This window comes from Nannizzia gypsea, genomic scaffold (assembly GCF_000150975.2).
Source record: "Nannizzia gypsea CBS 118893 supercont1.6 genomic scaffold, whole genome shotgun sequence".
NCBI classification, from domain to species: domain Eukaryota; kingdom Fungi; phylum Ascomycota; class Eurotiomycetes; order Onygenales; family Arthrodermataceae; genus Nannizzia; species Nannizzia gypsea.
The window spans coordinates 872300-886051 of NW_003345196.1; the positions used below are offsets into that span (position 1 = coordinate 872300).

Here is a 13752-nt window from a genome sequence, read left to right on the forward strand (position 1 = left end):
AAGCCTTGCACCCACCTCGTCAGCCCTTTAATATACGAGGCACGGTGTTGGGTCATACCTGTGCTTATGTGGGGATAGCGGGAGGGCGCTCCCTTGCTGCGTCTAAATTATTCTGGACTAATCGTCGATTCTAACTCCACATATTTCATCATCGAAATGCACGGTTGGGACCTGAGCGCTGATCTGTCCCCGCTTGTGTGGCTTTGAGTTGATATCCCGGCTCATCGAATGCAGAATGTCATCATCGCTCTGAAGGCAAGTGTTTTTATAGTATTCATAATATACTGTGGATAAAGGGGGCAAGGGTGGGGATGTCATAGGAGAGTTGGTTAGAAATTAGGCTGCTCGCACGGACGTTAAAAGTAGAAGGCACTGGGGCGTCAGTAAATCGATGAAGACATCGTAAAAGGTGTAATGGGAAAATATGTATTCGCAATACAGGTGTGGGTATACCTCGCGGATAGACAGGTTGCAGCGAGATATCGATCAGACGAGGATAATCGCTTGAGGATGCTATCCTCCCACTCTACTAAGCTATTCATCCAGGTTTCACGTTGGTGGCGCACGCATTGTAACCAATTGGCCCATCATATGCCCATTTTGACGCTAATGTTGAATCCTTTTAGGCAGATATTTGAGACATGCAACCCTTGTCTGGTTGGAGCATCAGAGCTCATAAGTATTTGGTACAAGGCTTCACCGTAGTATGGGTTAGACAACAAGCTAGAGCTAACTAGTGTTGCCCAGAATATGCAATGGCTAGACCACGATTAGGATAATCGTGCCGCAATCCATATAAGATTTTTTCCATGAGCTCTCATTTGAGTACAGGCTGCAAGCACATCGGGGCTGACTGCGAGATGATCTAGTTCAAATCGAAATCAGCAACCTAACTCCCCCCTGAAAATGTAGATGCAGTTCAGAGTTGCACATAATGCATGCAGAATGTTGAAGTTTAGATATACCGGAAAAATGAACGAACATATGAATGCCTGATTCGGTAGTTCGAAGGAAAACTTCAAGCAGCCTCGAGAGCTTCTTGGCGTCACTTTATGGTAGTAACCCCAATCGAGAAGCTGTGTTGTCTAAAGAAGGCATAAATTGGAGATTTTCTTTTTAGTCCGGGGCCTAAACGAGGTAAGTTATATCCATGTTAGGGCGTTGGAATTGTGACCTCCTTTCAACTAATGCAGATAGGGGAATATCATCATTAGCCTCTATCTTCTTTATTCATCGGGCTTGCGGCCGTTTGCATCATCTTTCATGTCATACTCTGTGGGTATCGGAATGCCAACATAACGGTCTATGATTGAATTTGGAGATTGGAGGCGGCGGGTGGTTCCGAAAACTTGCTTTGAAGTGTGTAGCCGTCAAATAGGATATCATATCACTTCGTCAACGGTAGCGAGCGGGCATTGCACCCCATCATAATGTCTTCATCAAACCAACATGTTGTTTGTGATGTCAAAACTTAAGTTGAAATTAGAAATTTTATCCGCAGGTTTGTTGGCGTCGCGATGTTTAGTCAGCTTTCCTAAAAGGGAAATTTCGACATCTTCCGCTAATGGCGACTTTAAAAGGCTTCTTGATTATCAATTTTGCACTTCTTGCATATTCATTTTTAATCAATATAAATCACTGTGGTGCAAATACCCCCGATGGTTCATATCCATCATGCATCTATTGCTTTACCATAGGTTCTACACAGTCGACTCAGTCAAGACGCAGGTGTTGAAGATATAAATTTATCCTATCTGACGACTAGTGCGGGCTCACGCTTTTGCCTAGCGGTATTTGACAATAGGACCCTTGCTTTCTATACACGTGTATACCTCTCTCTCTAGTATTGTTTATGGGATCTACGAGCTCACATATCAACTGAAAAGTCGGCTTTTTTTTTGAAAATTGGGTTCAATGACAATATTGCAATTTACCAGTATATCTGTGCCATGGAACTCAAACTGTTCCATTCTACAGATATGCTATTTCATCTAGGAGATCGGAACCAGGCTACGCCATATCGATAACACCATGCCTATTCTAATATGATCATTATGGGTATATGGAATAGCATTTGTTGACTATTGCCAAGTTTCCACAGTAATCTGATAATTACTACAGATGAAAAGGAGTCAACTGAAAACGGGTTTTATTGTAAACGAGTGACTATAACTCAAAAGTAGCGCAAATGGCTGCTGCTCCGATATCCCCTCGCCCAAATTCGATACCAAAGACTCTAGTAGCAAACGACTTCGACATATTGATGCTACCACTGTCAGCAACTATGCTTATTCTTTTGTTTACTGCGGACAACATACTTGGGAAGTTCCGTCATTGCGGTAATAGGTGCGGCTATAACACTTCACATCGGCATTGGCGGTCCCACGCTTTTTGAGTGCGTTCCCTGGGATACGGGCTGACCAGATGAGAGGCAAGGACCAGGAGTCCTCATCGACAACATCATGCTTTGGATCTCCAGGGTTTGGTAGGGCAGAGGCAAATCCCAGGGCGGAGATGAAACCAACAAGATAGAAGAACTGCATTTTGATGGATTCAAGAACGGAGCTTAGATGGTTTTGCTTAGATGGTTTGTTTAGTTTGGTTTTGATATGTTAGAATAGGTTGGAACGGGAGGGATTGCATTGGATATTTATATTCACTCGAATGCTAGCTACTCGACGAGTGCTGAACATGACTACTGTGCTGTGAGGTGTCAAGTATCTCAACGCGTTCTGTGGGATGCCGTCGCTCGACTAGTAATAGCAGCAGCATATGCATCCAGCATCACGCCATACACTTGTCAAAGAAATGATACCAGCGCCGGTTGAACAAGAATCGCAGATTGACCGATGCCCCAGGCATCCTCGTCACTTAAAGACGAACTATATCTGTCTTCATCCGATATAGAATATATAAATAGTTTCTGGAGGCGCTAACTAAGGCATATCATCCATTTATACATAATATAAACTTAGTGAAACCTTAAGCCCTTTCAAGCCTCAATAGCCGGCTGTCAAACGGCAGCCACAAGCAAGAGGCCTAGCCTTTCAGTCGAGCCATCACCGAATTGACATCTTCTGTACTCCGTATATCTATTCCCAACCTCACCGTCTTCTTCTTCTGCGTTTTTTTTTAGCCGTTTCATGTCTCCTTTTTCGTCTTTTTTCTCATGCTCGTTTCAGGCGCTTTTCGGCCTTGGTGTAAATCATATACCGAGCGCGTAATATTACACCCATTGTTCCTGCATCCTAACCTCTTTTGGATGGCTTTGAAGTCTCTTCAGCCAATAGGAAAGAAGCCGCGGGTTACTCGGGGCGTATTTATTACACCCGAAATACCGGGAAATCGAGACAAGCTTTTTACGAGGCGCTTTCCTTGGCGTCTTTTTCTCTTTCTTCTTCGCTTTTCTCTCTTTCTCTCCTTTCGCTTTCTTCATCGTCATCGTCGCTGCATCTTTGTATCTTCTCTGTACACGGCCTGTCGCAAGATACTGTGTATATAGGGAGTAACAGTGAACAAGGTATCCTCTACGCTTGTCAGAGGGCAATTGGACTCGATACCTTCAGCGCTTTCGCAGGACAACATCCGCTGGAAGCCTGCCAGCCACCGCAGCCATGGTCTTGCTACGGAACATAGCTCTCGTTGCCCTCACCCTGGGCAGCGGCGTTGCTGCTTCGAATGCAGCTTACTTCAAAAGAGCGCCCGAAGGTATGTTACTGTTGCTATATTTGCTCATGGCCGTGGTCTAACGTGATTCCACCCACCAGACATGTCAACCACTTCTGTCGCAAAGACGACGACGGGGACTGAAACTACTAAGTCCACAGCTACGAGCGGCACCGAATCTTCCATGACCTCCGGCTCTGCTACGTCAACTAAGGTGCCGGCGCCCCCTACCCCGACCCCGACCCCTACAGATGACACGGATACCGGAGGGTCAGGGTCCGAGGAAGACCCAGAGCACTCTGGAGACCCGCCAAAGGAAGCGCAGGCATGCAGCTCGGAAAAGGACCTCTCTGTCAAGCCCTTCTGTTCGCCTCATGACCAACAAGAAGTATACGTCGATGACACTTACTATGGTATGTAGCTAATTAGCATGTCATCTGTGTTTTAACTGGCTATCGCTTTGCATGTTTAGCTAACACTGCTTGCTTAACAGTAACCTGGCTCACTTCACTCATCAGTTCGGACATTAAGGTCAAAATTGGCTTAGACTACGTCAACGTCACCGCTAATGAAGGACTTAATGCTTGGATTTCCCACGATGTCCCAAATAGATATAGCTATGTCACTGTCCAGATGAGACCGGAATGGCTCAAGGGCGAGAAACGTAACAACCTCACGCTGTTCATGGACGAACTCCCAGCGGGCAAAGACAAGATCCGCCATACTGGTCCCACCATCTCCCTTATCAACAGACCACCGGTACACCATCCTCCACCCCCTCCAACACCAGCACCCAAACCTCTCGGTCTCCTGATTGGCCTGCCTCTTGGCCTTGGTGCTGTTTTCTTGATCCTACTCGGCCTCTGCATTGGTATGAAGAACCAGCGCCGAATCGGTCTGAGTAACATCATGGGCAGACGCAACAAGGGCTACGGCGGCAGAAATGCCAGAGCTATGAGAAGCGGACGTGGTGCTGGCGGCTCCATCCGATTGGATGACATGGAGGATAACGGACAGCAATATTCCGACACGCCTGAGCGACTTCCATCGCGTCAGCAGATAGTTTCAGACACGGATACTTTCAACGAAGTTCAGCGCCGTGAGGGCAACGCTTTCCGACAGGAACTTGCTCGCTTGAAGAACTGGAAGTGATTCCGGTAAATCACCACATGACGAATTCTTGGTCCTGTACTGTGTACAGTCACCTCCTATAACGACTGCACGGAGCTATGCCACTATTGTTTGACCTTGGCCTTGACCTTGACCTTTTACCTATATCCTATCATCCTTTTTTTTGACACTTTACCGCTGGGATTGATCGGTATGTGATGATTATACTCACCCCATTGAGTACTTTTCCATGACTATTGAGCCTATTATCTGTGTATACTGTTCTGCTTTGTTTTTGTTGATATTGCCTTCCTTAGTTTATATTGTTTTGATCGTTTGTTACTCCTTCTTTACAGTTCGTTAGACAGTTATATTGTACGACGTTTGAGGGAGGTGTATTGTTTTAACCCACAGCTCCCCATCTTCCTTTTTGGCTCTTGGACTCTGTATAAAAGAACTATAAACACATCATTATACCACTAGACAACTGTTTTACTCTCAATGCTTATAAACAGCCCTTTGTACTTTGAATCACATATCAATTGAGCTACCCTCGGAGTGTCCCAGAGCAAAAGGCACAACGACAAAAATAGAGCAACAATAGAGCAATGATAAAACACAAATTCCTATTCATTTTATATCTTTTTTTTCTTTTATAGTCGTTCTTTTGGAGCACCATCATGCCAATGCAGAGAGAATTTCAAAAATTATTCAATACGCCAGCTCAAACTTACATCAGCGAAAGTTAATGTAGAGACAAGCATATAAGCGTGAACCATGGTATCGAGCGGAAGGGAAACCGGATAAGATAGAGAAAAAGAAAAGAAAGGGGAAAAAGGGGAAAGGGATAAAAGGTAATATTGCATTCAATCCATAAAGGTAGGTGTAGAGAGAAACCGATTTTGGGGGGTCTAAAAACATTGGTGAGTACAGAGATAAGATGATCGAAGACAACTACAGGGAGGTTTGAGGGAAGAGGCTTGCTGGTCAGGTATAGAGAAGTGGACTCGGGACGTGAGGAAACAAATCATCAAGTCGCCGTGATATGAAACTTCGCTTCGCGCGTATCGTAAGGCTAAAGACAAAGCTGGATTGTAGCAGTAGTTACTCCGTTAAAAAGAACCGTCAGGACATGAGAAAATGGTATGGGATATGAGAAACAAGTGGGTACTGGAAAGGCCATTTATGCAGTCTTTTCATCACCATAAAACGATTTAAGAATGTTAACGACATCATAATAATCGTGCTTCGCGTCTGCCAGGGCCTTCTTGATGTTGGCCAGTGACCTGCTTTTATCTGGTTCGGGATGGTTGCCGGACTCGTCCTTTTGCTGGCCGTAGTTCTGAATCTTCTCACAAGCGTCTTTGACCTTGGTCAGGCCCAAGGTGGCCGAGGACCCCTTGAGAAAGTGGCCTAGTTGAGACAGCTCAGCAAGGTCTTCGGCAGATCTGTAAACGCAGAATAATAACGTTGTTGTTAGTAAAAAGGCTTCTTTTTTTCTTGGGTGCGGGTGATGACATCATCGGAAAGGTAAAGATAGCGGTCACGGGATGATGTTAAAATGACGTCACGCTGAACACGTCAATGGAGGGGGGTGCGTATCAAGACCCAAGACCGAGTCGGAAGACGCAACACACGATGTGGGATATATAAAAAGGGCAGAGGAGAACGCTTACATGGCCGATTCCATTTTGACGAACGTGGCTTCTGCCTGCTCGAAGAAACCATAAACTATACTTCGGCTGAACTCCCGATCTGGATCCTCATCGTCCATGTCTAGAATCTGATCAAAAGTGCCTACGTCAAGGTCTTTATATTTTTCGAGGCTCGATTTATTGTTTCTCGGCTGAAAATTTGACATGTTAGCTGTGACCCGACAGAAATAAGGAAGAAAACTGGAAGATGGATATAGATACCCCTTCTTCAGCTTGCGCGGATGGAGCCATAATGGACGTCCTGGGTTCAGACTGCACAGGATCGGAAGAATGTACGCAAGGTCTCATTTGATATTGCAGCCTGGAGGGGCTCTGTCTTTCTTTTATTGGTATCAAAAAGGCAGCCTGGTGTGACGTTGACAAAAACTTTGCCAGAACTATCGGAAACCAGTGCTCTGGTATGTGGTTCGGCTTAGTTTTAGGCGTTGTGCTATCCGCGGTTGTAGTGTAGGCGTTCCTGAGAAGGAAGATTGATAAGGAAATCGCAAAATGAGGCTTGTAGTCGGATTTAACAGTGTCGACTTTTTTCTTTTCCTTTTCTCTGGTTGTTCTAGCTCCTCTTCTCTTCTAGCCGGGAAAATTGTTTGCGTGGGACCTTGGAACAAATCGTTAACTTTCAGGATACTTATAGTGCCACCAAGAGCCAGTTGGCAGATGGAGAAAGCGGTCGTAAGACGTGGCGAATGATGGTGGAGGTGATGTTCTTATAAATGAATAAAAACATGTGATGTGTATATTATACGCGGCCAGGCCCGAGTCAAGTAGACAATCAAGCCGTTATCACCGCGTGGGGGCAATGGACCCAGACAGAAAACACTTCGTCAGGCAGATGAACAAAGAAGGAACAGAGGCCCGAGAGGTGGCATATTCGACATTACTACCCAGCAAGGGCGTTAAATGTTATATTTGAGGGCGGGGAAGAATTCGGAGGAGCGTAAAACAAGGGAAAGTCTATATTCACCTCTTGTTTTGACAAGGGATCCTAAAAAAAAGTTGTATAAATGGGAATAGTCGTCAAGAAAAGAAATGCAAGGTAAGAGTATCTATCAAAGAGGTAAGTAAGTGTCTGCTATGAAAACGTTGAAGGGTGACCAGAAATGCAAGCAGACAGCGAGTGTTTAAAATAAATAGTACTCCATATAACCACATTAACTAACAGACTTAAAGGTAGGAATTCGAAAGGAAATAAGGAAACAGGCAAAAACCAAGCATCGATAAACGGCTTTCGTCTCTGCTGAGGCCCCTGATATCAAAACAAACATGCAGAAGGAGATACCACTCACAGTCAAGTTATTTCCGCTGAAGAGCTATTTCAGTCAAGAGGAGCCGGCGTGTCTGCACTGTCTACTCAGTCAGAAAAAGTCCCAAGGGGAATTTATACGCTCTTAAAGTTTTTCTCTCTCTGCATCCCCTTGCTGCTCTCTTCACTCCGCCATCTCTTTTCTTTTCTTGCGCTCTTTGCTTTTTGGGCAGAGTATGCATACCGATGATAAGCTTGGAGGGATTAAGGACTGGGCACCTTAAAGAGCGAGATGTAAGCCTAAAGATCCCAGAACCACGTTGGTACAATGGTGTCGAGAAACACTGTTGGTGGTGGTGGTGCTGTACGTTAACCTCGTACTCAACGGCAGCCAGACAGCACTTTGCAGTCGTCCACTGTCTCTGCTTATTTGAAAAGAAAAAGAAGTCCAGAACCTCTTTAGGTCTCTATTAGTCTTTTGGCCTTGTTTCCCTTGCGAATTTGTGTTCAGTTGGCCTCCTTTGGTCTGGTGTAATAACCGCAGCCAACGGCGGTTCTGGCAATGTCGACAGCGCGGCCACCTCCAAGCAAAGATGGCGCTTAAAACGAGCACGGCAGACAAATTGTGAGAAAGAGAGAGGTAAGATATGTGTGTGAGTGTGTATGAGTGTGCGAGTGTTGAGAGTGAGAAGTGTCAAGTGCTGAAGAGAAGATGAAGAAGAAGAAGAGAAGAAGAGAGGAAGTGGACGAGGAGGGGAGGATCGCCAGTTAGTGAGTTGAGGTCTTGGTGGGGATTGAGGTATTACTTAACTACGTCCAATACTTACCTCCTCCTCCTCTTTTAACTAACGACCGCCCATGGCTTCATCCTTCAACCGCCTCAACGCCTACAACGCCCAACTACAACGCCTACAGCGGCTGCAAAGCCTACGAGTGCCTACAAGTGCCTATAGCCCACGGCCTACAGCCCTTCCTACTCCCTTGGATATGAAGATGGCTCATCTACCTTCTAGCGTCCGTCTAAAGCTTACCCTAGACGCCCACTGGTCTGGTTCAGCAATATGGCAAGACACGGAAGACTCCCTCAATCCACCGGAATTGCTCTGGAAATGCATAAATGAAACGTCTACCACCCTATAAGAGACGGTCCTGATCCTGGAAATGGGCCCTGATCCGATGGTTGCATCTCGTTCGTGCTTCTCCACACGGCGTACCAAAGATCAGAAGCATCATCTGTGCTTGAGCATTCCTATTTCCCCCGAGCCAACCGCTAAAGCTTGGGCGTCAATATTTTAGCTAACTAGCTGGTACTGCATGACACTGTGGAGGGGGGGGAATTGAACACGCCTGGGGTACAGCCGGAGAGCCCAGCAATCAGATATCTAGATGCCTCGGAAACACGAAGGGGAATGAGAGGAAAGGGGTGGGAAAAGGAGGTCAAAGGGGAGATATACCGCACCTGGTGTTGATCAACAACTCATCTGGTTGCACGGGGGGGTTTGTCTCTCTCATCTGGCCCATCCACGTTGGACCGTCCTGCACGTCAGTCAGAAATTCAGAATTCTGGCAACGGGAGGAGCACCATAAAGGGAGGAGAGAGGGAAATGGAGAGCGAGGGGAGGAAAAAGAAAGAAATCGAGCTACTTTGTGGTGGGGCGGGCCATTCTCGGTCTTCATATTATATTATCGCACGTCCTTTACTCGTTGTCCTGCTGGCTCTGTGCAAAAGATCAACATATGCATTTACCAACGGAAAGGTCGCGTGTGGGTGAGCCGCTCGAGACCATAACTACATGGATGTTGTCTGTTCATAACAGGATATGGAGAGAACTCGCAAGCCGGCATGCTTGACATAGCCCGTTTCCGAGACTATCTGGGTTGTCATCACGACTCGTCCGCCCTGTGTCATCGCCTATTGCCCATTCGCGCGCAACTCCCAAGAAAAAACAACCTGAGGAAAAGAAAAGAGAGTCTCGGAGCCAGACGTAAAAAGCAAAACGGATGTCAGACTCGCTATCATGCATGATGACGACAAGACGATGATACCCTCTTTTCCGATCCAGGGGCCAAGAGCCAATGGAAGAAAGCCGAGGAGGCTAGCCTAGGATCCATCCCCAGCACGACAAACTGTATGGTGGACTCAAAGCGCCTCTTCTATCCACCAAAAAATGATGTAAACGGGCTCCTTCTCCTCCACACCTCGGTTTTTTGGTCTAATGAAGACAGACTTTTTTTTTTATCCGCAGCCTTGCTATTTATGTGATAGCCTGGACAGTTGTCACCCTCGGCGGCAAGGGGGTCAGCAATAAAGACAATGAAACCGGGCCGGCGTTAATGCAGCCAGAAACCGACTGCGATGTAGAGTTGAAACGTCTCATTTGCATATATCGTTACCTCGCTCTCTTCCCCCGTCTCGTCATCCACCCCCTTTTTTTTACCGCAAAATGTTGTCGTTTGGTACCCGACTTGTGACGTAGGCCAAGGCTGCGCCGGTGCACTGATGATCCCTCGCTACGAAAGGTTAAACGTATGTCGACATGATATTTCAAATCCGCGTTTCTTTTTTCTCCGTTATTTGGTCGCAACGCCGCGGGATAACCAGTCTATTCTTTCCCAAATAAGGACAGATCATGCAAGTACTGTTCCTCAAAGATGCTTCTTTGCTGGCCCGAGTCCATTTTTAACCTCCATTCATAGGTGGAACCTGTCCAACGCTGAGCAGGAAAAAACAGACGTTTGCGCCGGTGGATGTGCGGGAGACTTGACTATCTCGTAAAGGATTCCAATAAGCCCATTGGGACTAACGGAGCAGCAAACGTTCTAGGCCCTCCTAGGACATGCGTTCGGGGCAAGCGAACAACACGGAGCTAGGCCTGCCTGCAACGGGACGGCGTACGCTCAATGCAGCAAGAATGCATGTCGACTTCACTCCCCGTCCGCTTGCAGGGACAGCATGTCCGGCCCCCCATACGTCCATTTCTGGGGTTCCCAGGCTCATCTAAAATGATATTATTACCTTATCTTTCAACTCAAGGGCAGATAGGCTTACAGGCTTGCATAGAATATGACGGGGAGTACCTCTTTGAAATGTACTTGCATGGGTTCGAACTGAACGAACTGGCATGTAACAACGTCTCAATTGCATATTATCCCAGCCGCTGTCCAATTTACGAGAAGATCTCCCCTCCTTTCTGAGATGGCGGTGGACGAATTCAAATGGTAACCCTGTGGCTGGGCTGGAGTTGTATACTTCCAAATTCACCTCTCCACTGCTATTGTTATCAGAAAGATAGCCCATGCAAGATATGATATCCATCTGCAGCCCGGGTGTCCTGGGAAGGATGAAAAGGCGCAAAAGAAGACGACGGCGCACGCCGCCCCAGAACCATGTATCAACAGCCTTTCCCATGTGTGCTGTCAATAAGCTAGTTTTTCTTTCGTCTAATGGGGAACACCCGATAGCTAATCGCCATCCAAGGGCCGGACGGGAGCTTATACTATGAATCCTTTTTCTGTGGCCTCCGAGGAGATGTCTCTCCCAAATCTTATCTCGTTGCCTCCGCCGGACGGGGCTGGAGATCTAGTTTCCAGCGTCGTTCTCGACCCGTTGGCTAACATCTGTGGAACGTCATTTTACTTACATACGCCTTAGTTGTCGGCTATCGAGAAGTAAAACCAGGGAATGAAACGAACGAGCTAGCGAGGCCTGCATTTATGGGCCATTTAATGACGAACTGCTGAGCTAGGAAGACCCTCCCTAAAGATCCGTGTCGACCTGCCATCGTCAAATGTAAGGGGGCTGGGGAACTATGCGGTGCAGCATTCCACAATTAGTTACTCCTTCAAACCCAAACCCCTTAGTTACTAAGATATCTCTCACTCACTACCTCAGCAAACCGTCAAAGAATAACTAGAGGCTTAAATGCCATATTTTATCAGCGAAATACTTAGAAACCTGACTCTTGTCTACTATATTGTCAGTGTCCAAAGAATCTTGGATAAAACTCCCAGGCTTCGAGACATTCGGGCTCTTTAAGGAAGATGGGAATATAAGTATTCATCCATTCGCCGTTGACTTCTGCCGTGTATTCAGCTTTGCAAAACTCCCAGTAATCCGGATCTCATCCCGATTGCCGCCAGTCAATAACCGCAATGATTTTATTAGAGTCCGCAGAAACCATTATATTGCTTGGATGGAGATCACTGTGCGTAAAAACAACTTTTGCATCATCTGGCAGCCTACTTCGGTAAGGGTCCGGAATTTCAGACAGCTCTTTGCCTAGCCAGAGCGGGCGGATGCGTGTCTTTATTGCTTTGGTAAATATAATATCACCAAGTGGTTCACGGTTATTATGTCCTATATTCCATTCTCAGGTAAGCAACAAGTGATAGTCTGGGATACTAAATCTAGCAGGCCAAATATAAGCAGAGTGCGAGATAAGTGCGTACGCACCAAGGAAGAAATCATCTGGTGCATGCTGTACCCAGCGGAAGTCAAAAATGATATCACGAAGCTGTTCGCAGATCGCAACCCTCTCAGCCCGTCCCAGATATTTCCACCGTTGCTCAAGTGTGATGCCCCTACAAGCTCCATATAAATAAAGACTTGGCCATTATCGTGAGTCCATCCGTACACTTCTGGGACTGGCAAAGTAGGTAACTAAGATCAGTCGCAACGCCCAGAGTAACTGGCCCTCAGCGAGAGTCACCTCTGGAGCACGCCCAAACTTGACAATCAAGCCCAGATTCTCATAGCGAACAGGCTTGTACCCGTAGTCTCCGTGTATTGCACCGGGGTCCTGCATCGCATTCTGTCCACGGACGTTGGCGGGAGACGGCAACTTCGCCTCGGGGCCGTTGCGCGAGAAGTACGAAGACTCAAAGGAAGGTTGCTGACTCGGCAGGAGGGAGCGCCTGAGAGGATATCGTAGGGGCATTATGGGTTGCCATGGTTGCAATATGACGAGTAGCGAAAGGAGTTGGATTGTAGTCGCTCTTTGACCACTTATTGATGATGATCATTTAGTTGGTTCCATGACCGCGGCGAGCAAGCGCAACTGTGTGGAGGCCCATGATGGCTTTGCGACAGCCCAGCAGGCAGTAATCTGCAGCACCAACCAACACTCCATAGTTGTTGATGGAGGCCCGCATCAGTGAGCTCCAAGGCCTCCTGAGATCGGGTATTTACTAGAATATGCGGACGGAGTTAAGGGGACCTTGGGAGGCACCAGTCAATTAATCAACTACTGGGTAGTTACCGCTTAACCACCGGCTTCTTCATTTATGCAACCGTCTAGAAGACGGCATGCAGCACCAAGCAACAGCGGCCTCGTACATTCTCAGGGACGAGCCGGACGAACAAGACCGATTCAAGGGGGAAAGGGGGAAAAAGGCTTTCATCGGCTTTCGTCTTGCTTGCTACATCCAGGCCCAGGCCAATTTGGCGCAATCGCTGGAACTATACTCCGTACGGAGAACACTCGGCAATTCACAATACAATCTTGCCTATCCTCATTTCCAAGAGCGACATTAAGCCGCCTGTGGAGATTTAATATGCCGACACGCTCGAGCTATGTATGCATGGGCGGGAGGTACGGCGGGGGAGGGTGTTGTAGAACAGTGAGGTACCTGCCAGTTACTCCGTATTTACTAAGAGAAATCGCGATAAGATTATCAAGGGTAAGATGGGAAGGGATGATTATTTTTTTTTGACCGGACCAAAGGCGAGAAATAAAGTGATGACAAAAAAGAGTATAAAAAAGAAAGGAAAAGAAGAGTTGAGGACCGGGGTAGGGGGCGGGGAGGGATGCATGGTTGAAATCTCGTATTTCTGCATGTCCTTCCTTCCCTCACTCTCCTTCCACACATCCTCTCCCAAGATGCTGCGGTTCCTCTGGAATTTTTTTCCCTTATGCAAGCCCAAGCACACCATGTTGCTCAATTTTGGTACCATCCGTGAGCCTCTTTTTTGGTTTCGATTCTTCTCAGCTCGCTTGCCTTACAGGGACATGCTAACAATCT

The 13752-nt window shown here is 46.9% G+C and overlaps 5 protein-coding genes across 5 annotated transcripts; 2 read left to right on the forward strand and 3 right to left on the reverse strand.

The window, feature by feature from the left end:
• Positions 1–2236: 2236 nt before the first annotated feature.
• Positions 2237–2543, reverse strand: MGYG_06929 (hypothetical protein; the record flags this gene model as incomplete). Its single annotated transcript, XM_003170890.1, has 2 exons — positions 2237–2266; positions 2319–2543. 2 exons carry the CDS (start codon positions 2541–2543, stop codon positions 2237–2239), a joined length of 255 nt encoding a protein of 84 aa, XP_003170938.1.
• A 1071-nt stretch (positions 2544–3614) lies between these two features.
• On the forward strand, positions 3615–4818 carry MGYG_06930 (hypothetical protein; the record flags this gene model as incomplete). Its single annotated transcript, XM_003170891.1, has 3 exons — positions 3615–3708; positions 3768–4079; positions 4160–4818. 3 exons carry the CDS (start codon positions 3615–3617, stop codon positions 4816–4818), a joined length of 1065 nt encoding a protein of 354 aa, XP_003170939.1.
• A 1141-nt stretch (positions 4819–5959) lies between these two features.
• MGYG_06931 (hypothetical protein) lies at positions 5960–6637 on the reverse strand (the record flags this gene model as incomplete). Its single annotated transcript, XM_003170892.1, has 2 exons — positions 5960–6224; positions 6453–6637. 2 exons carry the CDS (start codon positions 6635–6637, stop codon positions 5960–5962), a joined length of 450 nt encoding a protein of 149 aa, XP_003170940.1.
• Positions 6638–8324: 1687 nt separating this feature from the next.
• Positions 8325–8871, forward strand: MGYG_06932 (hypothetical protein; the record flags this gene model as incomplete). Its single annotated transcript, XM_003170893.1, has 3 exons — positions 8325–8356; positions 8439–8502; positions 8647–8871. The coding sequence occupies 3 exons, from the start codon at positions 8325–8327 to the stop codon at positions 8869–8871; spliced, it is 321 nt and encodes a 106-aa protein (XP_003170941.1).
• Positions 8872–11852: 2981 nt separating this feature from the next.
• Positions 11853–12668, reverse strand: MGYG_06933 (phosphotransferase enzyme family protein; the record flags this gene model as incomplete). Its single annotated transcript, XM_003170894.1, has 3 exons — positions 11853–12088; positions 12185–12312; positions 12421–12668. 3 exons carry the CDS (start codon positions 12666–12668, stop codon positions 11853–11855), a joined length of 612 nt encoding a protein of 203 aa, XP_003170942.1.
• Between the last annotated feature and the right edge of the window lie 1084 nt (positions 12669–13752).